Genomic DNA, 22,331 nt, shown 5'->3' with positions numbered 1-22,331 from the left:
GCTGATGAGAGGGCTCTGTATGTACCCGTAGGTACGTATCCTGAATACTCGGATATACCATAAAATCCCCAGGTTCCAAACATCGGATGATGGAGCATGGACGATTCCACCTGAGTCAAGGCACCGTTGGAATCTGATTCAGGGATTTGAGACAGAGTATAGGCAAAGGAGGACCAGTCGGTCACCGCCCCAAAAAGAAAGTAGAACAACCAGTCCCTCACTGAGATAGTGAGGTTGGCCGAAATAGCTCTGCTTACCACAAAGACTGTATAGCTTTCTGGGATTGTAAGGCCCTGATCAGTTCTGAAGAAGGGCCCGTGTACCAATGCCTGTGAGGAGGCTGCATGAGCAATGAGAGGCCGTTGAGAATCAGTACCTCACTCTGGAAATTCCCCAGATGTAGACCTGTCCCGTCAGGCTGAGGGTATATCCTCAGGTGTAGAAACAGGGTCGTCCGGAAGTCCAGGACTGCTCGGTACTGGATATGGTGGCCCCCGTGGAGGCCGACAGCCTAGGAAAAAACAGGCCTTTAGGCTGACCCTGAGGACAAAAAGACTTAACAGAGTTAGTCCGAATGTAGTGGGAGTAGCTAAAGACGGTATCTCCCCATTAGTGATACTGCCAATGATGCAACGATCTTGTCAAGGTCAGGACCAAACAAGAACTTCCCCCTGGAAGGAGTGTGCACCTCTGCTTTCCCATAACGCAGCCATAGGGTACTGCGGCGGATACAGATGCCGCCGAAACCCTGAAAGTTAGAAGACCGGCATCCCATGAGGTAATCCCACATATGACCACTGCATATTTTGTGAGCGGCAAAAAGATATTTGAACCTCAGACGTGTTGGAGGGGAAAAACGTCACAAAAGCATCACCATGCGATGGCCATGGTAGGACGGGCAACAGGCCCTGAAAACGAGTACATTGATTTCAGGCAAAGTTACCACCTACGGATCCGTAAAATCCGTCCAGGCCGGGATGGGAGGCGTATTAATGCCTGTAACCCGATGATTAACATACAAATCCATCCCAGAAGGGGATTTCCATTACTTGTGAGGACCCTCAGGGAATGGGAAACAGGAGGCCTTTGTGACTCCTCGTATCTGGGGACAGCCAGACTCCCGCTAGGAGATCCACCCGCTGGGCAGAAAACGGGAGATGTATGATACAGGTGCAGGATCGACATTCTCTATATCCAGAATGAGCCTGGCTACCAGCCCCAAAGCAGGGATAATAATACTTGAGATCGGCTCCCCCCCATGTGAGAGGGAAAGAGCCGAATATACCATCCAGTTCACGGCAGAGCCACTGGTCAGTAACCACAGGGCGTATATCACGCCAATTAGTATTTCGTATAAAACGACATCCACCAGGGTGGCCGTTGTGGTAATCCCTGCAAGGGGAATGACAGACCGATGTGGTATCTGAGGTAATTCATGTACTGTGAAAAACCCCGGCAGGGAGCGATAGTCTGTGACACAGGGGTAAATTGCAAGAAATTGCGAGATACCCCGAGTTCAAAAGGGCAGTATGGTGAAGTAACTCCAAGCGAGTGACGACAATGGGGCCCGCCCGGCGATCCTCAAAGGAGAGGATCCTGAGAAACAACGCCCTTTAAGGGGGTCGTGCAAGGGGCCCGGCACCAGATGGTGCCGCATACGTAAACCTTTCTGAGTTAAAATCCTCCGCACTAATTCCTGCAGGCTATGACTTGCAGGATAGCAATAATGGGTGCAGTATCGTGTGCAATCTCCTGGTCAGATATATCTGACTATCTTGACGGAAATATTAAGCAGCGCCATACCGGTCCTGACTGACGCTAAGATTAGCTGCAGGAACCCATTATCAGCGTACGCAACTCACAGTTCCATCTAAAATATGGCAACGTGCAGCACGCAACAGTATGTGACAAACCTCACAGATATTAACAAATATATATATGTGAGGTCTCAGAACCACCCCAGGTACACCTGTATTAGGGCAGATAAAGAAAAGGGATAGATATACACTGACAGGTGAGAGAAAAAGCAGACAGTCAGCACTAGCATAAGTCACATACAATGCAGAAAAATATATATACATACATAAGCATGACATATAATATACTGCACAATGTCGCTACATTCAACTGCCCAGATTCAGTGTCTGGGAAGGCTATAGCGCTGTGTACACTCACCCAAAATGGCCAGGTACGCAGGGGGACTGGGCTCACTGACATCCTAAGAGTTCTGCAGCACCACAGAGAGAAAATGGCCGCTGGAGACCTCAGAAGAAGCGTGGCCCGCGGAGGAAGCAGCTCAGCGACGCCAGACTGTATTATTGAAAGGCGCGCTGAGCTGAGGGGAGGAGCCGCTAGACAGGGAAAGCTTCCTCCCCTGGCTAGCCATTAACCCCCCGGGATGCCGGCTCCCGCTGCCGCTATAATCCCTGGTGGGCTGTGGACACGCGGGGTATGCCTCCATGGAGGGGGAGCCCGCCGCCACCGCTAGCGCCTCCGGTCTGTCCCCAGAGACCGGAGGCATAAGGCTGCATGTACACGCGGGTCACCGCAAGCGGTGACCACGCGACTTACCTGTCCCCGTCGATCCGGCAGCAGCCCAGGGATTCCTCCAGAGCCCGGCTAGTACAGACTCTGGGGTCCCGCTGCGATCCCCAGATCTGTACTGGCGTCGCAGCGCCGGCGGGGTGTAGGAGCGGCAGCTCAGACGTCCATTGGATAGTCTGATGCTGCCGCTCTGAAGAGTAGTAAAAAAAAAATAATAAAATAAAACTCTTTTAAGCTTAGGGGCTGCTAAGCAGCCCCCCTGCAGTAACGGTGACCCGACTCCGGCCGGGCACCAACTTAAACTGAGGTGCCTCTGGCTGGGGGGCGGGGTTATAGGGAGAGTGGACCCAAGTGCATCCTGGGAGCTAAAAGCTTTAACTGCGTGGTGCCCGGATTTGGTTCCCAACCTATACCCCCAAGGTCAACCCTGTGGACCCCCTATGGACCCTGAAGTAGAAAGGACTGGGTTCTAGGCTTACCTGGGGCCCGATAGGTCCCAAAGGACGAACTCAGCGACCCCAAGGGTGCAGGAGCAGACGGCAGACAAGCCGAATTAGTGTATCCACAAATTGGTCCAAATCCAGGCCGAACAGGACCTTACCATTATAGGGTAAACACTCCAAGCCCTTCTTGGAGTCCGCATCTACCCTCCAAAAGCGAAGCCACAGGGAGCAGCGAGCTGCAATTGCCGCCGTGGAGATCCTGGCATTCAATAAGCTGACAACCAAGGCATATTGTAAATGATGGGGTAGAACTGCGCTCTGCTGTATGGGCAGATGGGGTGTGGATGTGCTGTATTTGTTTATGGGGTGCTGCACCTTCCTGAAAACAGGAGTACCGGGTCCTGCGTTGTGATAGGGTGGGGTAGAGATTTTGGAAGGTACGCTCGCCCTATGGGTGCGATGCTAATGTGGTTATCTGTCGTGATCTGTGTGTGATCGATGTCGAGTAGGGAGTGATGGGGGGGGGGGGGGGGGGGGGGGGGAGGATGGTCGACTGGAATGAAGGTGTGGGATGAGGAAATAAAGACAGACAACAGACTGTGTGGCCAAACGATTTATTGGAATAGTCAATGCTAATCCTGTTCGGTCCCAGGCAACATAGGGAGGGTTTGCGATGTGGTGGAGGGTGTGGATGGAGACTGGGGAGGTTGGTGGACCCTTTTAGGGGGCTCCTTTCCGTGCAGTTCAGTTGACCAGCACGTTACCCCTGCTGGACCTTTGGTGAACAGTCTAGGACGTCTCGGGTAATGTGGAGGTGGTAGGGGGGTGGTGATTGGGTCGGCAGCAGGTGTGGCGGTTGTGGATGTGCACCCTGGCAGTGTCCTGCGCAGGGGTCAGAGTCTCGAAGTCACTTACCTACCGGTAGGGTTTGAGTGGTTGTTTGATGCGTTGGATGCTGGTAGACAGTGCTTGAAGTTTTCTGTTGCAGGGTCGGCAGTGCTTGGGTTGACTGCTGAAGTGTCAGCGGTAGGAGGATGTTGGTTAAGTGGGATAGCAGGTCTGTTTGGGATGGCTGCTTGCTGGTGCACTGTGGAGCTTAGTGCACTGCGGTGGTGAGGTTTGCTGCTGGTGCCTGCTGGTGGGGATTGTTGCTGGGGGACTAGCTGAGAGTCGAGCGGGTGGTGTTTGCTCTCAGGAGGCGGTGGGTGGTCGCCTGGAACCGGCAGGTGGAGGAGAGCTCTGGGGGGCTGTGCAGGGCCTTGCTAGGTGTGGTGCCTAGCGCGGCCCTGCGAGTGGTGGGGGGAGATGGGACTGGAGGCAGCAAGGCCCAACAAAATTCCCTGTGGAAATGCGTCTCTTGTCCTCGTTGTCGGACTGCACCTGAACCGCCCTTCCGTGAAGAGCGGGATCGGACGACTGCAGGGTCCGATAAACTGCCCGCAGTTCCAGAATGTTAATGGGAAGAAGAGCTTCTTCCGCAGACCAACGACCCTGAAGTGACAACGAGCCGGTCACTGCCCCCCAACCCCGAAGACTGGCATCCGTCGTGAGCAGGACCCAGTGTCCGGGATCCAAAAGGGGCGCCACTCGACCAGATGAGCTGTCTGAAGCCACCAAGCCAAAGACTGCCGAACCTCCGGGGACAACACCAGCAACTGAGACTGGATCCGGTGAGGTAACCCGTTCCATTCCGATAGAATCAGCCCCCGCAGGGGCCGGGAATGGAACTGGGCAAATTCCACCATGTCGAATGTCGACACCATGGACCCCAGAACCCTCATAGCCGAATGGACCGACAGGCGGCAACTGCTTAGGCAACTGTGTATCCTCAGCTGCAGGGAGGAGACCTTCTCCGGGGTCAGGAAGATCCTTTGCTGACGAGAATCCAGCAGGGCTCCCAAATGAACCATCCGCTGAGATGGAATCAGGGAGGACTTTTTCCAATTTATCAGCCACCCGTGCGCTTGCAGGCAAGCTATAGTCAAGTGGAGATGTTGAAGCAGTACCTCCGGGGAGCTCGCCAGCAACAGGAGGTCGTCCAGATACGGTAGCAGCCGTAAATTCTGGTTCCGAAGATGTGCGGCTATGGCCGCCATAATCTTCGTGAACACCCTCGGTGCCGTGGAGAGACCAAAGTGTAGCGCCCTGAACTGATAATGCTGCTGCAGAACAGCGAACCTCAGATACCGCTGGTGCGAAGGTGCTATCGGAACATGGAGGTAGGCGTCCTGGATATCCAGGGACACCATGTAATCCCCCGGTTCCATCTCCAGAATGATGGAACGTAACGTTTCCATCCTGAACTTGGGAACTCTGAGGAATTTGTTCAGAGACTTCACGTTGAGGATAGGGCGATGAGAACCATTGGGTTTCCGCACCAGAAACAGAAGAATAGAACCCCGTCCCTCGTAATTGAGGAACGGGAACAATGACCCCTGCTGTCAGCAAGGACTCTATAGCTTCCTGAATCTGTAAGGACTTGGTCGTATCCTGAGAAGGACTCGCGCAGAAAAACTGGTGGGGCGGTCTGTGTCGAAAAGACAGGGCCGTACCCCTGGGAGACCACTTCTCGAACCCAGGCATCCGTGGTGGTATTGTGCCAGCACTGGGCAAACAGAAGAAGTCGGCCTCCCACTCTGGGGTCCCCCAGAGGCAGGCCCGTCCCATCAGGCAGAAGGTTTATCTTCCTGCTTGGAAGAAGGGCGCCTGGCACTCCAGGCCTGCTTCTTGGGCTTAGAAGCGGCCTTGGTCGTCGACTGCCTCGGGAAGGACTGACCTTTGGCCTTGCCCTGAACCCGAAAGGACCGAAAAGCAGAGCTCCGTACCTTGGTAGGAGCAGAAGCCGAAGGCTGATTTAGACTTAGCCAGAGTGTCCACAATTTTGTCCAAGTCTGGACCAAAAAGCAACTCCCTATTAAAAGGTAAGGCCTCCAGCCCCTTTTTGGAGTCAGCGTCAGCTCTCCAAGACCTCAGCCACAAGGACCGAGGCGCCAACACCCGAGAGGTTAGCAGGCTTGCATCTAACAATGCTTCCCCAATGTAGGAAGCCGCATCCCTCATTTGACCTATCAACGCTCTCTGGATCTCCGGAGCATCTTCCGGAAAGGTATTCTCCAAAGCATTGGCCCAGCTCTCGATGGCCTTAGCCACCCAAGAGATGGCCATGGACGGACGGGCCACCGCCCCCGAGAGAGAGTAGATAGACTTCAAACAAGTCTCCACCTTCCTGTCCGTGGGATCTTTCAGGGAGGAGATAGACGGCAAAGGCAGCGTAGCGCTTTTAATTAAGCGGGTAACGTGGGAATCCACCGCTGGAGGAGTTTCCCACTTCCTGCAATGAGCCTCCGGAAACGGATAGTTCGAAGCCAACCGCTTCTGCGGTTGGAACCTCTTGCTGGGCAACTGCAAGACACCTGTCATATGATCAGTCAATTGATCGGACAGGGGAAAAACCGTCGAAGCTACCTTGGCCTTTTTAAAATTTGGGTATTTTGACCTGGGGCGGGCACATCCTCCTCAATGTGAAGGATGGCCCGCACCGCCCTAACCAATGCCGGCACATTAATGGAAGACTTTGCCTCCACCTCCTGGGCCCCGGCATCCGAGTCAGAGTCTTCATGGATCTCCCCGTCATCCGAAGACACGTGAACTGAGCCGCCAGTGAAGCCGGAACTGAATGCTTGGACGCCCGTGGGGGCAAATCACTGTGCAACATATTGTGAAAAGCCGATGACGAAGCCGCCATACTCTGAACAGAGCTGGAGAGGACGTCCACCCAAGGCGGGGGTACTGCCTGAGGATACCCCTGAAAAGGTATCATCGACTGCTGCGGCACCGTGGGGGATTGCATGTATACCGGCAAACCCGCATAAGGACCTACAGTCTGAGACCTGGGAGGAGACTGCACCAGACGAGTCACACCCGGGGAACGGGGGACGGTAGGCTGGGGCAACGCCCTAGAAGGGGCCGCAGTCGGGACCGCAAGTCGGTCCGCGATTGACGCCAGCACTTGCGTAAACATCGCCCACGGAGGATCCTGCGCCACCGGGGTTTTAGAGGGACCAGGTACCAGCTGGCACCGCCCGCACAGACCGTCCTGAGACAAATCTGCCCCGTCAACCCCTGCCGAACAGCGTCGGCAGGAAAACAACACAGGAGCCTCGGAGCGCTCGTTCCCTTCATCAGACATGACACAAACTGTCATGTCTCACCGAAACGAGGTAAGGCGTATAACACCCACGCACTACCAAGTATGCAACCCAAACAGCCCACAATATGGTACTGAGGAGCACACCGCAGTATGTGACGGACCTCACAAATACGTAGATTTATGTAAGTGAGGTTACACAGAAAGAACACCCCTCCCCCACGCACCTGCGGGCCGTAGGAGAAGGAAAGGGATAGGTAAAAAGCTGATAGTAAGTAGAAAAAAAGCACAGACAGCAGCACTAGCAAAAGTCACATACCATGCAGAGAAGTATTTACTCACTGCACCTTCCGCTACAATCAACCTCCCAGATTCAGTGTCTGGGAGGGCTATAGTGCTGCGAACACCGTCCTGATCAGGGGAGAGGTACGCAGGGGCACTGGTCCACTGTAAGCCTGCCTGGGAGCTCTGCGATGCTGCCTGAAGATGGCCGCCGGAGCACTGAGGAGGAGTGGCCAGGAGATAACAGCCCAGCGACGCCAGCACGCTTGAGAGAAGGTGCGCTGGGCTGAGGGGAGGAGCACTGAAGCGGGGAAGGCTGCCTCCCCTGCTAGTATGAAACCCCCCAGGGAAGCCGGTTCCCCGCCGGTCTTATACCCTGGAGGTCAGCAGACACGCAGGGTATTCCACATAGTGGGGGAGCCCGCCGCCGCTGCTACTAGCGCCGCCGGTCTGTCCCCAGAGAACGGCGGCTACAAGACTGCATTATCCCCGCGCGCAGCGCTGACAGCGCTGCACGCGGCTTACCTGGCCCCTTGAGTCCGGCAGCAGTCCTTGGGAGGTCCCGGAGCCACGCCAATACTGACTCCGGGGTCCCGCTGCGATCCCCGGATCAGTACCTGCGTTGCAGCGCCAGCGGGGCTGTTGGAGCGGCAGCGTGGACGTCCAGATGGACAGTCTGATGCTGCCGCTCTGAAGATTGTAAAAATAATATAAAATCTTTAAAAAAAATAAAATAAAGCTTAGGGGCCGCTTATGCAGCCCCACTGCGCAGGGTGACCCGACTCTGGCCGGGCACCAACTAAAACTGAGGTGCTGTGGCTCGGGGGTGGGGTATAGAGGAGGACGGACCCAAGTGCATCCTGGGAGCAGCAAAGCTTTAACTGCGTGGTGCCCGTGGATCCAGATCCAGCTATACCCCAAGGTCAACCCTGTGGACCCCCTATGGACCCTGAAGTAGAAATAGTCCTCAGCGAAAGGATAAGCATGGGCCAGACTCTTCTGCGGCTGATAACGCTTCCCAGGATTTTTCCATGCCACCTCCAGGTGGTCCACCAGCTGGTCAGACATAAGGAAATATGGCTACGGCCACCTTTATAGGCTTAATATGGGCATGTCTGAACTTAGGTGCTGGAGGATCGTCCTCCTCTATGACCAAGGCAGCACGGACAGCTTGTATCAGACTCGGGAGAGAGGAGTCCAAGATATATATTCCGTGTACAGGAATCGGGGTGATCTAGGAGCACTCCATCTTCAGAGGAGACCTCGTCATAATCATATAGGGTAGATAAGGATGACTGCAAAAATATTTTAGCCGGTCAGCCCTGAGGGGCCGCCTCCTTCCGCACTTCTGCGACATTTTGCAATGCAGTGGGAACTGTATTAACCCACTGGAGAGATAGCACCTGCATGGGTGCAGCCGCCTGAAGCAAGCTCTGAGGGGGCATAAGCTGCTGCTGTGTGAGCCCCTGGGGGGAAAACACAGGAGGGACAGCTAAACGTCCCGCAATGACCATTAGTGCTTGTGCAAAGCACACCCAAGGGGGCTCCTGCGGCGTGACAGAGACCGTAGAGGGACCTGGAGGAGCATAATCCCTCAAGTATCATGTATCCCACCTTTAACTCCGCTGTACATTTCTTACAGAACAGCCAGGCGGGAGCCAAATTAGGCACATCACTCTCACTGCCAGACATAATGAAGATAGCAATATACTGTATGTGACCACCTACACAGAAATAACAGACTGAGAGTGTACCCTGACAACACTTGTGTTAGGGCTCAGAGCAAAAGAACAGACACAGGGAAAGTAAAATGTCTGACAGTTCAGAAAGTGAAACTCAGACAGACCACGCTAGCATACAGTCACATACAATGCAGAATAACAACACCTGCACTTAAACGCACTTACTGGTCAACTACGCAGAATTAGAGCCTGGTAGTACAAAAGAGCTACATAACTGACCTCGTCCAGGAGGAAAGCTATGTAGGGGGACACAGGCTCCGCATCACCTGCTGCGATCTGAGACATACAGCCAGATGGCGGCAGCCGGAGATCTGAGAGGGCGGATCCGGAGGAGGGAAGCTGCCACAGCCCATCCAAACCACGGTGGAAAGGCGCGCTGTGCAGCAGATGACTTCCATCACCACATATACACCAAGGTCACCCTGTGGACCCTGAAGTAGAAAGCAGAATTAATTTATGGAGCAAAGAGGGCGGACGGGAATGTAAAGGGAGATGTAAATGGGAGAGGAACTAGTGAGGTCTTTGTGAGTGTGAGAAGCTTAAATTGGGTTCTAAAGGGGAGCCAGTGTTAGGCTTGTAGGAGAGGGGAGGCAGATGTAGTACGTTTGGAGAGGAAAATGAGCCCAACAGCAGCATTGAGGACTGGAGTGGGGAGGTGGAAGAGTCAGCGAGGCCAGATAGGAGGTTACAGTAGTCCAATCTGTAGATGACCAGTGAGTGGTTGAGGGTATTAGTAGCGTCCAAGGCAAGAAAGGGTCTGATCCTGGAAATATTTTTAAAATTGAAACAGCAGGACTGCAAGAGGTACTGGATGTGTGGTTTGAAGGAGAGGGAGAAGCCAAGGATAACTCAAAGACAACGCACTTGGGGCCTAGAGGATATGGCTGTACTGTCAATAGATAACGAAATAGTGGGAAGGGAGGTTGTGCGGGATGGTGGGAAGATATCTCTAGCGTTGGGACATCCAGGAAGAGAACACACACAGTTGGAGATATGAGTGTTGGGAGGGTGTGGGGGGGAGGTCAGGTAGATATGCGTATCACCAACATAGAGATGATATTGAAGTCCAAAGATCTGATGCGCTCACTTAAAAGTAGTTATAGAGGGAGAATAGGAGAGGTCTAAGAACAGAACCTTGGGGGACACCTATAGTTTAAGTGGAGAGGAAGTGGAATGAGAGGAGACAATATGGTCAGAGAGGTAGGACAGCCAGGAGAGGGCAGTATCACGTATATAGTCATCCCATAATATTACACACAAAAGGAAGCGGTATCATGATTTTAAGAGTGATACAACCACAAAAAAACTTGTATAGACATTTATAAAGCTCAATTTGGTGCAAAGAGAAACGATATCCAGGTGGTTACATTGAAGCTTCCTCTTTGCCTCCCAACCATGGACAGCACTTACGTTGTAACAGGAAGAAGCTTTGATGATTTCCTGCCCTTAATCTTGAACTCATGAGATGTGCTCTCTTCCTTCTCCAGTTTTACAGCAGCATTTGGAGGAACAGGAGGAACTCTAATCCTCAGACCAAACAAATGTTTCTTTTTCTTAATTTCCTTTCCAGACATAAACCTAGATTTTTAAATATTAAAATGAGGGTTGTCAATTACACACTTGGAACAATTTAGCAATCAAACGTTGCAGATCTGTGAAATCGGTACCACTATTACCATGCGTTTCCTTAGTATACAAGTAACATAAGAGCCTGGTAGTAGCTTTGGAATTGGGAATGACTTTCAGATTATTTTTTGTTAGCATTTCCTGTACTGCTAATTTAACAAGTGTAAAAGGCCCCCAATACACGTTGCGATTGCACCATGCGAGGCGATAAGGGATCTGTCGTCTGACATATCAGGCGGTCTGCACACGCCGACCACCCGATATGCCAGCTCCCCCGTCTCACCAGCACAGCAATTCATGGGATCGCACATCACATCGCCTGATCTCATGGTACTGCAGATATCAGGGCCATACACAGTGCGATATAGCAGGCAAATCGAACCAGTCGGAACGCCTGCTATATCACCCCGTGTATGGGGGCCTTAACTGTACTTATCTACTGAAACATATCCTCAAACACTGTGAAATAGTCCAACAATAGTATAACATGAGGCAAGTGAAATTGTAAATTAGTGTTTTCCTAGAGAAAAACCTAGTCCAGTAATTGAGAAAAGTCCTATCAAAATTTATAGAATTATTGGGCATGTTCATAACTGCTAATATGCTACTGTGACACTGGGAGCAACTTGGTCAGCTTTAGTAACAGCATTTTTTAGGAAATGAGAGGAGCACTCACAGGTTCTGCTAAATATCTAAGGCATTATAAACATTTGCTGTTGTAGCCGGTATATATTGTGACTGTTTAGAGCCAAATCTGCTGAAACCAGTTTTAAATATTATGCTGTACGTAACAAATTCATGGGAAAAGATCAGACATGGCAAGTGTCAAACAGGCGAAAAGGCAAATTCAGGAAAAACTGCAAGTTTAAACATACAGTAAAGGTGTTTGTTTTTGTCACTTGTATTGATATATATGTAACAAGCAGTGGTATGTGACAGTAGACAGGTGGATTTAAATGCTTAATTTTATAAAATGTTCCGTTACACATCAAAGAGAAGTCAGAATTTAAAGCAACTTACATAGTCTTATTTTCATTTAATGCATCCAGAATATGTTCATATCGTTCAGATTTGGGGATGTCAGCCAGCTAGAAGAAATGACAATTACTTTCATGCACTAAAGAGGCGCTTTTGCAGGGATTAATATGCAGAACCCTTTATATCACGTAGAGGGAGACATTATATTTAAATGTGTTTCAATGCAAGCACTGAAAATCACTAGAAAACTGATCACATTTTATAAGTGGCAACCAAGCAATTTAAACCAATAATCAACATTTTTAGTGTTCACAGAAAAAAAACAAAGGCTAGATAAGTGACAAGTCATGTGGATGCATTGCATAAGCACCCTTGGCTTTAAATAAAAATATTTTTTTGTATATTCTATCTGAAAAAGTAAAAAAAAAACAGGTGACAGCACTCTTGACAAGACAATGGCTAAGTAGATGAGAGCAGGTAGCACAACATCTCTATTTCAATATACTCCTTTCTATAGCCTAGCAGTCTGCAATAAATAGTATGGTGTTTAATTAGTATCTTACGGCTTGTAAAATTTGCCGCTTCCCGGCATAATTAAGCCTGAAATGTAAAAGGACAAATGCTTTAAAACACTCCATGAAGCTCAGTAAGTAAACTCCTATAAAGGCATTTCTACAAAAAAAAAAAAATATTTATATCAAAATATATTTTGTTTCTGCAAAGCTTGGGGTTGCTTCAATAGTGTGCAAGATTAAGTGCCGCTGCCGGCGTTCCTTGCTGTTGCCACAGCACTTCGCCCTGCTCACACCTAATTGAATTGACCCCTTTGACTGCTTCTAATAACTTAGAGAGATTGGTTTCTAAGAGAAAAAAAAAAAAAACCTATGTACCCACTAACAAAGCAGTATCCCAGCAACTCATTGTGCCTAAGAGTGCTTTTAAAATGCAAGTATTTTCTAATATTTCCAGTGCAGGAATGTGACCTAGTGTTATAAAAATTTGACAAACAGGGCAGAAAAAATAAATAAATAAATACCTATGCACTTTATTGTATGTATACTATAGGCTTCAAGTTGAACTACATTAAAAAGATAGAGTAATCTGACAATTTGTTCTGGATTTAATGTGTACTCTACAGCATTAGCGCATTTTATGCACGAATAAATGTAACGGCTTTGGAACCATCACAATAGAACGTCTGAATGTTAGGTGTTTTACAGCAGAAATCGATTACAAATCACTTCAAGTACCTACCTCGCCAGGATGCAATAGGTCCCAATTATCATTTATATATGTGATGAGTTCAAGTTCTGAATCAAAGTACTTCTTTTTATGAATTACACTTAGATTGTATAGGCAGAGGTGTGCTATGTCTACCCTAGGAGTCAAAGAACAAAACACCTTGTGATGAATTTACTCTAACAAGCAGATTTTCAAGATACTAGAAAAAAAGCACAGGCTTTAGTGTGACACCACAGGTGACTAGACTTTTCTAGTCCCTTAATACATGACCACATGTAGAGACAAATGTGCAGAGGGCTTCATTAAAGCTTCTAAGTCACTTCAGAGAGTATGCAAGTGTACTGGCAAATTGTTCTATACATAAGAGAATATACTTCTAACTATTACCTCAGAATTATAATACTACTACTGATTTGTATCAATATATATCAGGCAGGGCTACATGGTAAGAGCTTGTAATTGTGCAAGAACGACACTATTAACTTCCGCATAAAATAAGGATTCACCAAAACAGAAAGATTTCCTTTGTTGTCCAATTTAGCTTACATTACTGCAGTCTTCATGTAGAACCCAAGCTTTCATTTCTGAATAAGTATTACTTCTGCTGTGCTAACGAACAACTGCAACTAAGCCATTATGTTGGAACGGTTGGTTCAACAATCTCCTGCTGAGCACATCTGGGAACCATGGCTATGTAATATGTAGGGTAAAGGTCGTATAGAGCATGTAGTTTGTGCACATTCCTACATCTGTGCCATGTGCAGAAGCAGCCATGTTTCGTTAAAGGCTTGTGAGTTTTTGTACTTGTTACTTTGGCGACATTTGCATAATGAAAATGTAAAAATAAAATATATAACTTTTATACTGTACATCTGGATAATATGCATACTTATCCAGAACTTGAAATGTTCAAAAGATTTGTTTCCATTTGCTGCTGAGTCGACCATAAGACATGGTTATATTTTATGCCAACACAAGCTAAAGGTGGACAAACATATAGGATCACTGCGTAATATGGCTGCATTCATAGTTTCCTATCAAGGGCTGGGGCCAAACAGCTGCATCTCATCCAACTGCATCGGACCCCGCCAGTGAAGTTGGAAAAAAATTAGCGCACAATCAAACCAATAGCAGTCTTGCAAATCTCCTATATATGCTTAAATGATGGCTGCAGTGTTTTTCAATCCCCAATAAGTAGCATGTTAACTGGTATAGAGGCCCGGTAAACGCATAGGTCCGTGAACTTATCACAGATTGTGTGTGTTAACTCCCGTTAACCTGTGTTAATGCCTGTTAACACATTAACTTAACAGGAGTTAAAAAAGGGGCTGGGATTGAATAGCTCCATGCGTTTAATTTAACCTCGGGGATACCACCTTTTATCACTCCTGTTAAAGTAACGGGGTTAATTGAATTCGGCCCTACAACTTGTGTCAGATTTGTCTAAATGCACAAAACTCCTGCCTGATCCCTCTATAACAGTGTTGGCTAACCTTGACACGCCAGCTGTTGTGGAACTATATATCCCAGCATGCCCTGCCACAGTTTTAGCATGCCCTAATAACAAAACTGTAGCAGTGCAGGCTGGGTTATGTAGTTCCATAACAGCTGGAGTGTCAAGGTTAGCCAACACTGCTCTATAACCAATGGTCCCAGTAACTTGGGGGGTTGTTGATTTTTTTTTCTTTTGTTATTTTAATCAGATTCAAAACTTACCACCGTAAAGATAGACGTTTGAGGTATTCTGGTCCAGAATTGCAGACTGAACAAATAAATGTATAAAATCTGTTGAAGAAAATGCAGTGACAGACAGAGCTCAGCCTACATAGTCTTAAAAGCAAAAACTTACAAAAAATTATATTCCTACTAATAACTAGTAATATAACAGCCTTCACAACTATTGTGAAGCTGGGATTATTGTTAACATGGTGAAAGATTTAGAACTTGTGCTCACCCATCTGCCTTTGTAGCAGCAAGTGACTGAAAATCACAGGATGAATTGTTTATTATGGATTCTTTCCCACCATTACAGTATAAGATTTTACCACCACATTTTAACTGTACAACATGGCATGACCCATTTCTCAGGTGTTACTGTATGCGTCTATTACACATATAAACTGTGTTAACCTTATACTATAGTAATGCGTTTATGTATTTTTATCCATACTCCCAGCGATTTAGTGACAAGATCTGAAGACAAAATAGGCACACACTGCACATTATGCCACACAGATCAATATTAGATACTTGCATCAATCTACTTTGCATATATCAGATAAAGGTTTTAACATTTCTCACCTGTCACCATAAAGCATAGGTTTCTGCAAGCATTGCACACAGGCCTCATGAAACCACTGCTTGCATTTACAACACTGAAGCATCTTTAAATACCAGCTGGAAGAAAAAAAAGAAAAATGCTTTACGATGAAAGTTTGAGAAAAAAAAAAAAAAAAAACACCCCTACTAAATATATACTGGTAGGTTAATTGGTTTGGGACAAATAAATTTAACCCGTGTGTGTACATGTGGAAGGGAATAGATTGTAAGCTCCACTGGGGTAGAGAATGATGTGGATATCCAGATACTCTCTGTAAAGTGTTGTGGAATATGTGCGCTCTATATCATATTTTACACAAACTTTATTCTAGGCTATAATAAACCAAACATTTAGGCTCGAAACCAGTATAATCCAATTCGGGTAAATTGACATGCCCTAGCCAATGATCACATTGGCTAGGGCACATAGTCGTTAGTTCAACATAAAGCACGGGGCCTCATAATACAGTCTTTCGTCCAGAGCGCCAAAAGACAATCTGTGCAATTTTTCTTTTCACACAAGTGTCAACATGGTTTTGGAAAAAGAAGGTACCCAGCAGTTGGAAGAAATGGAGTGGGTAACAATCTTCACATGAACACATTATAATCTGGGATAAAAGCTGCATTGTACTCACTCTCCAGGGCCTCCACAGTAACAGTAACATTGCTGCACATTGGTCTTGTGACCGACATCCCACTCTAACTCTTCCATGTTGTATGGCAGAGTCTGCTTCATGACCTGCAGGGCTTTGGCGTTGGGTCCTTTTTTCAATGCGCCTCCCCTCTTAAAAGGTGAAGATGGATATATTTCTATGCAATTTATCTCATCAAGTATAAAGTCAATTAGCTTAAATTAACATATAAATATAACATTCCATAGAGTAAACTTACACAAGTCCTCGTTGCAGATATCCCAGGCAAATACCCTCAATGAAAAATGAGTTATGGTAAGAACTTACCTTTGTTAACTCTCTCTTCTAAGTCCATAGGGTCCACAGGGAGACCTTGGGGTGTAGGTGATGGAACTGAATTCGGGCACCACGCATTTAAAAGCTTTCAGCTTCCAGGATGCACTGGTCCACTCTCGCTATACCCCGCCCCCAAGTAACCTCAGTTGGTAATAAGCCAAAGGAAGAAAAGAGAGAAGGAAGACTGGTACACTCAAGAATCACACTCAAAAAGAAGGAGACGGGAAACCGGTGACCAGCAAGATAGCCCATATGAAGGCGGGTGCCCTGTGGACCCTATGGACTTTGAAGAAAGTTAACAAAAAGTTAATAATTTTCTTCTTCAGGGTCCACAGGGAGACCTTGGGGATGTCCCAAAGCACTCCTTTTAAAGGGTGGGAATGCTCCTGCGCTTAGAGGAGAATCCGGAGCCCAAAGGAAGCATCATGAGAGGCAAAAGGTATCAAAGGCATAGAACCTTAGAAAGGTCTGGATAGAAGACCACATGGCCACCTTACAAAGCTGAACAGCCGAGGCGCCACGGCGAGCTGCCCATGAGGGACCCACAGACCGAGTAGAATGAGCATTAACCGAAGCTGGAATAGGCAGGCCAGTCTGCGTGTAAGCCTCTGAGATAGTCATACAAAGCCATCTAGCTAATGGTTGTATACTGGCTGGCCATCCCTTCTTGAGGAAGCCATAGAGCACAAATAAGAAGTTGAATTTCTGGAGGGAACTGGTACGGTCCAAATAAATTGAGGGAGTGGACCACATCCAAAGAGGCCTCATCTGCCGAGGGGTCTGGTGATTGAAAGGCCGGCACTATAATATCCGCATTGATGTGGAAACTAGAAATAACTTTATGAAGGAACTCAGGGCGCAACAGGAGGGACGCCCCCAATTCTGACACTCTCCTGGCAGATGCAAATCACCAGAATAAAGAGTCTTAGCAGTTAACCACTTAAGTTCAATCAAATCTAGTGGTTCAAATGGAGGATCCTGGAGGGTCCGAAGAACTGCCAAATCCCAAGGAGCCACTGGGAGGACAAACGGAAGTTGAATCCGGAGGACACCCTGGAGGAAGGTGTGGATATCCAGAAGGGGAGCAATTCTACATTGGAACCACACTACCAGTGCAGAGATATGCACTTTCAGCGAGGACGGGCGGAGTCAGAGGTCCAATCCAGCTTGAAGGAAGGCCAGGACTCTGGAGATCCGAAACACCTAGGGGTTGTAATCCCTGGGATGACACCACTGGAAATATGTATGCCACACTCTGTGGTAGATCCTAGCAGAAGCTGGCTTACGCGCTCTAAGCATCGTGTTGATAACAGAGCTAGAGAATCCTTTGGACCTTAGGAGAGATGTCTCAAGAGCCACGCCATCAAAGACAGACGATCCAGGTCCGGGTAAAGGCAAGGACTCAGACAACAGGTCCGGATGTTGAGGCAGCAGGAACGGAGCGTCGATAGAGACTCCGAAGATCTGAGTACCAATGACGTCTGGGCCAAGCTGGAGCCACCAGCAGGACAGTGCCTCCGTCTTGTTTGAACTTCCAAGGAACAAGGAAGAAGAGAGACTGAAGGAGACAGGTACGCGAAGTGGAAGGTCCACTTCACTGATAGAGCGTCCACCAAGATTGCCTCTGCATCTCTTGTTCTGGACCCGTACACTGTAATTTATGATTGTGTCGGGAGGCCATGAGGTCCACCTCTGGGATGCCCCATTTGTCCACTAGGAGTTGAAACGCCTCTTGGTGAAGAGACCATTCCCCTGGATGCACATCGTGACGGCTGAGGAAGTCAACTTCCCAAATGAGAACTCACAGAATGAACACTGCCGAAATGGCCGGGGGTGACACTCTACCCATGTCAGAATGCTGACAATTCTGTCATTGCTGCCCGACTTCTAGTGCCTCCTTGATGGTTGATGTAAGCCACCGTGGTGGCGGTATCGGACTGAACCTGCACGGGTGTTCCGTGAAGTATGTGTATGGCCAGCTTGAGGGCCCTGTACACAGCACAAAGTTCCAATATGTTGACTGGAAGGGTTGCTTCGACTGCTGTCTAACGACCCTAAAAAGAGTGCGGACCGGTCACTGCGCCCCAGCCCCAAAGACTGGCATCCATTGATAGAGGTACCCAGTCCGGGTTCCAAAAGGGGCGACCCTTGGTTAGATGAGATGTCAGTAGCCACCAAGACAGAGACAGACAACTTCAGAGAGAGCACTATTGTCTGAGCTTTGATCTGGTGGGACAACCTGTTCCATCTGGAGAGGAACAGCCCCTGCAGAGGCCTGGAATGAAAATGGGCTTATGCCACCATGTCGAAGGTGGACACCATGGATCCCAGAACCTGCATCGCCGGGTGTATGGACATCCGGCGACTGTGGAGGCATCTGCGTACTCGTAGTTGTAATGTGGAGATCTTTTCTTAAGTCAGAAAAATTCTCTCCTGTTGAGAATCCATTCAGGGAGGACTTTTTCCAATTGATTAACCACCCGTGCACCTGTAAAAAGGCAATTGTCAGTTGTAGGTGGTGGCGAAGCACTTCTGGAGAACCCGCCAGCAGGAGGAGGTCGTCCAGGTATGGTAGCAGCCGGATCACCCGATTCCGCAGATGTGCCGTCATGATAGCCATAACTTTGGTAAACACCCTTGGGGCTGTGGACAGGCCAAAGGGTAGCGCCCGGAACTGGAAGTGTTGCTGTAGTATAGCAGATAAAGGTGGTGAGAAGGCGTTATAGGGACATGTAGGTATGCATCCTTAATATCCAGCGATACCATAAAATCCCCAGGTTCCATAGCCAGTATGATGGAGCGTAGGGTTTCCATCCTGAACCTGGGCACCCTGAGGACTTTGTTCAGGGATTTGATGTTGAGGATAGGCCGATGAAACCCATTCGGCTTCTGCACCAGAAAGAGTAGAACAACCAGTCCCGGGCTGGGACAGTGGGACTGGCACAATTACCCCTGCATGTAGCAAGGACTGTATGGATTTCTGAATCTGTAAGGCCTTGTTCTTGTCCAAAGGAGGGCCTGTGCAAAAAAACTGGTGGAGGTCTTCAAAAGAATTGGGGGCGTACCCGTGAGAAACCACTTCTCTTACCCAAGCATCCTTGGTGGTTTGACACCAGCACTGGGCGAACTGAAGAAGTCGGCCTCCCACTCTGGGTTCCCCCAGAGGGAGGCCCGCTCCATCAGGCTGAGGGTTTATCCTCTGGTTTGGAAGCAGGGTGTCTTGTTCTCCAGGCCTGTTTCTTAGGCTTGGCAGTCTTCTTTGCAGCTGACTGTCTAGGAAAGGACTGCCCTATGGGTTTTCCTTGAGGACGAAAGGACCGAAAGGAAGAAGATCGAGCCTTTGAAGGGGCAGAAGCTGAAAGCAGAAACGCAGGATTTCAAAGTCAACAATCTTGTCCAGGTCTGGACCAAACAAAATCTCCCCATTGTATGGTAAAGCTTCCAGGCCTTTCTTAGAATTAGCATCCGCCCGGAGAGCGGACGCGGCCAAAACTCTGGATGTCAGTAGACTGGCATCAAAAGCAGCCTCACCAATATATGAAGCTACATCCCTAATGTGCCCAACCAATGATACCCGATTCTCAGAAGCTGCCGTGGGGAAGCAGTCCTCGGGCGCATCGGCCCAGTTCTCTATAGCTTTAGCTACCCATGAGATAGCCATGGACGGGCGTGCAATAGCTCCTGAAAGGGATTGTATCAATTTCCACCTATCTGTAGGATCCTTTAAGGAAGAAATGGAAGGCATAGGTGTAGCACTTATTAACCGTGTAACATAATTCCCATTTTTTACAATGAGCCTCAGGAAATGGATAACATGAGGCCAAACACTTTTGAGGCTGATACCTCTTACCAGGTGATTGCCAGGCAGCAGCCATGTGTTCTACCAGCTGGTGTGATAGAGGGAATACCGCCGAAGTCACCTTTACCCGTTTAAATTGAGAGTGTTTGGATTGAGGGGCAGGCTCATCATCCTCTATTACCAATATGGATCTGACCGCAAGCACCAAGGCAGGAATATTAATATTTGACCTAGTCTCCGCCTCTTGCAGAGGGGAATCGGGGTTAGCTGCATCCGCAATCTCCCCATCATCAGATGACATCTCAGACTCTGAGAGTAACACAGGCCGCTTAGCGGGCTTCATGGATTTCTCACCCTGCAACATGGTTTGAAGGGCAGTAGAGGAGGTAACCAGGCTCTGCACTGAAGTAGAGAAAACATCTACCCATGGTGGGTGCACTGGTATTCCCTGTAAAGGAATGAGACTGCTGTGGTACAGGAGGAGTCTGCATACTCTGTGGTAAACCCTGAGAGGGAATGATCATTTGCTGATGTAACCCCATATGGGGAAAAACAGGTGGTACCGCCAGGCGGCCCACAATGGAGGCCAGGACCTGAGAAAAGGCAGCCCAAGGGGGTTCCTGTACCATTGTAGGGGGGGTCTGAGGTGCAGGGAGGAGGATTATAACACCTTACACAACTTTTCCCAAACCAAATCCTCCTCACTTAAACTTGCAGCACATAACCTGCATAATAGCAGAACGGGTGCAGCACTGTGCTCGTTACCCTTGTCAGACATGTCTGCCACACAATATGGCACTGTGCAAATAACACTGGTCCTGACTGATGCTTGGATAAGCTGCCCTAAGTATGCAATACCCTGGGTCCTGTCTTGGGTGAGCTACAGGAGCCTGTGCTTAAATATGGCACAGTGCAGCACACAACAGTATGTGACCGACCTAACAAATATCAACTTTTATATATGTGAGGTAAGAGAACCACCCTAAGAACCCCTGTATTAGGGCAGAATTAGAGGAAAGGTAAAGGTATATGCTGACAGTTAGGAAAAAAGACAGACAGGCATTGGAAGCATAAGTCACATACAATGCAGAATTCACACTGCAAATAGGCACTACCATCAACTACACAGACTCAGTGTCTGGTAGGCTATAGTGCTACATACACTAACCCAAGGGAGAGGTATGTAGGGGGACCGGACCATGCGCTGTCCTGAAAGAGCTGCCACTGCACCACTAAAGAAAATGGCCGAGGAGGACAGCTCAGGGTAGGCAGACCTCTGAGGAAAGGCGCCCTGAGCCGAGGAGAGGAGCCGCTTAAACAAGGAAGCTGTCTCCCCTGGGTGGTTGTTAACTCCCGGGACGCTGGTTCCCGTTCCTAATGTCCCTGGTCCGCAACTAGCGACCTCCGGTCTGTCCCCTGAGACCACAGGTATAGACTGCCTTAAAGCGCGGGTTAACGCGAGCGGTGACCCCCCTTATGTCCGACTGCAGTCTGGGTCCTCCGCGGGTGCCTTGGCTATCGCTGACCGCCAGAATGCCCACCGAGTCCCCAGATCAGTACTGGAGTCACGGCTCTGGAGGGGTGACAGTGGCAGCGCAGACCTCCCACGAACAGTTTGCTGTTGCGCGCTCTAGTAGAAGTGAAACTAACTAAATAAATCATAACAACAACAGCGTTCTTCCCAGGCTGTTTTCTGCGGGCGCATCGCCCGGCAGAAAGCCTGCCGCCCGGCACTTTTCCCCGCTGACCCCCGCTGTGGAACACTAGCCTCTGAAGTGACCGGAGGCTAAAGAAGCCTCCGATCACTTCAGAGGCCAGCGTTCCCAGTGATGCATTTCGCGGGTGAGGTCATGAAGTCACCCGCAACGTGAGGCGCCTTCCCCGCGCGTCTGCTGGATCTAGTTAGATCCAGTCAGCGCGCGGTAGCAGCAGCAGCGGCGAGCGGTAGACCGCCAGCAAGTACAGGTAAGTGCTGGGGCCAGCCTAGGGGCACTGCACAAAGGGGCCAGCCTGGGGGCACTGCACAAAGGGGCCAGCCTGGGGGCACTATTTAAGCCTGGGGGCACTACATAAGGGGCCAGTCTGCAGGCACTACATAGGGGCACTACTTCAGCCAGGGGGCACTGCATAAGGGCAAAGCTAAACTACAGGGTGCAATGCATAAAGGGGAAAACTACAGGGGGCACTGTATAAAGGGCACAAATACAGGGGGCACTTTTGACAGAGCCAGTGGGGGAGCAG

At 49.0% G+C, this 22,331-nt stretch overlaps 1 protein-coding gene across 2 annotated transcripts in view; it reads right to left on the bottom strand.

Annotated features, from left to right (window-relative positions):
- MTF2 (metal response element binding transcription factor 2) overlaps window positions 1–22,331 on the bottom strand; it is a 103,869-nt gene that overhangs the window by 28,305 nt on the left and 53,233 nt on the right. Inside the window, exons 6-11 of one of the 2 annotated variants that reach the window (XM_088458466.1) lie at window positions 15,959–16,107; window positions 15,306–15,401; window positions 14,721–14,789; window positions 13,017–13,140; window positions 11,805–11,872; window positions 10,569–10,736 (exon numbers count right to left, since the gene is read on the bottom strand). In XM_088458466.1, the coding sequence (XP_088314592.1) occupies window positions 10,569–10,736; window positions 11,805–11,872; window positions 13,017–13,140; window positions 14,721–14,789; window positions 15,306–15,401; window positions 15,959–16,107 (674 nt within the window). The remainder of the gene's footprint in view (window positions 1–10,568; window positions 10,737–11,804; window positions 11,873–13,016; window positions 13,141–14,720; window positions 14,790–15,305; window positions 15,402–15,958; window positions 16,108–22,331) is intronic. The other variant, XM_088458467.1, reaches the window with a different exon arrangement.

This window comes from Taudactylus pleione, unplaced genomic scaffold, assembly GCF_031769625.1.
Source record: "Taudactylus pleione unplaced genomic scaffold, aTauple2 ptg000835l, whole genome shotgun sequence".
Taxonomy (NCBI): Eukaryota; Metazoa; Chordata; class Amphibia; order Anura; family Myobatrachidae; genus Taudactylus; species Taudactylus pleione.
The sequence above is the reverse complement of the archived record's forward strand: the minus strand, read 5'-3'. Positions and strand labels throughout refer to the sequence as shown.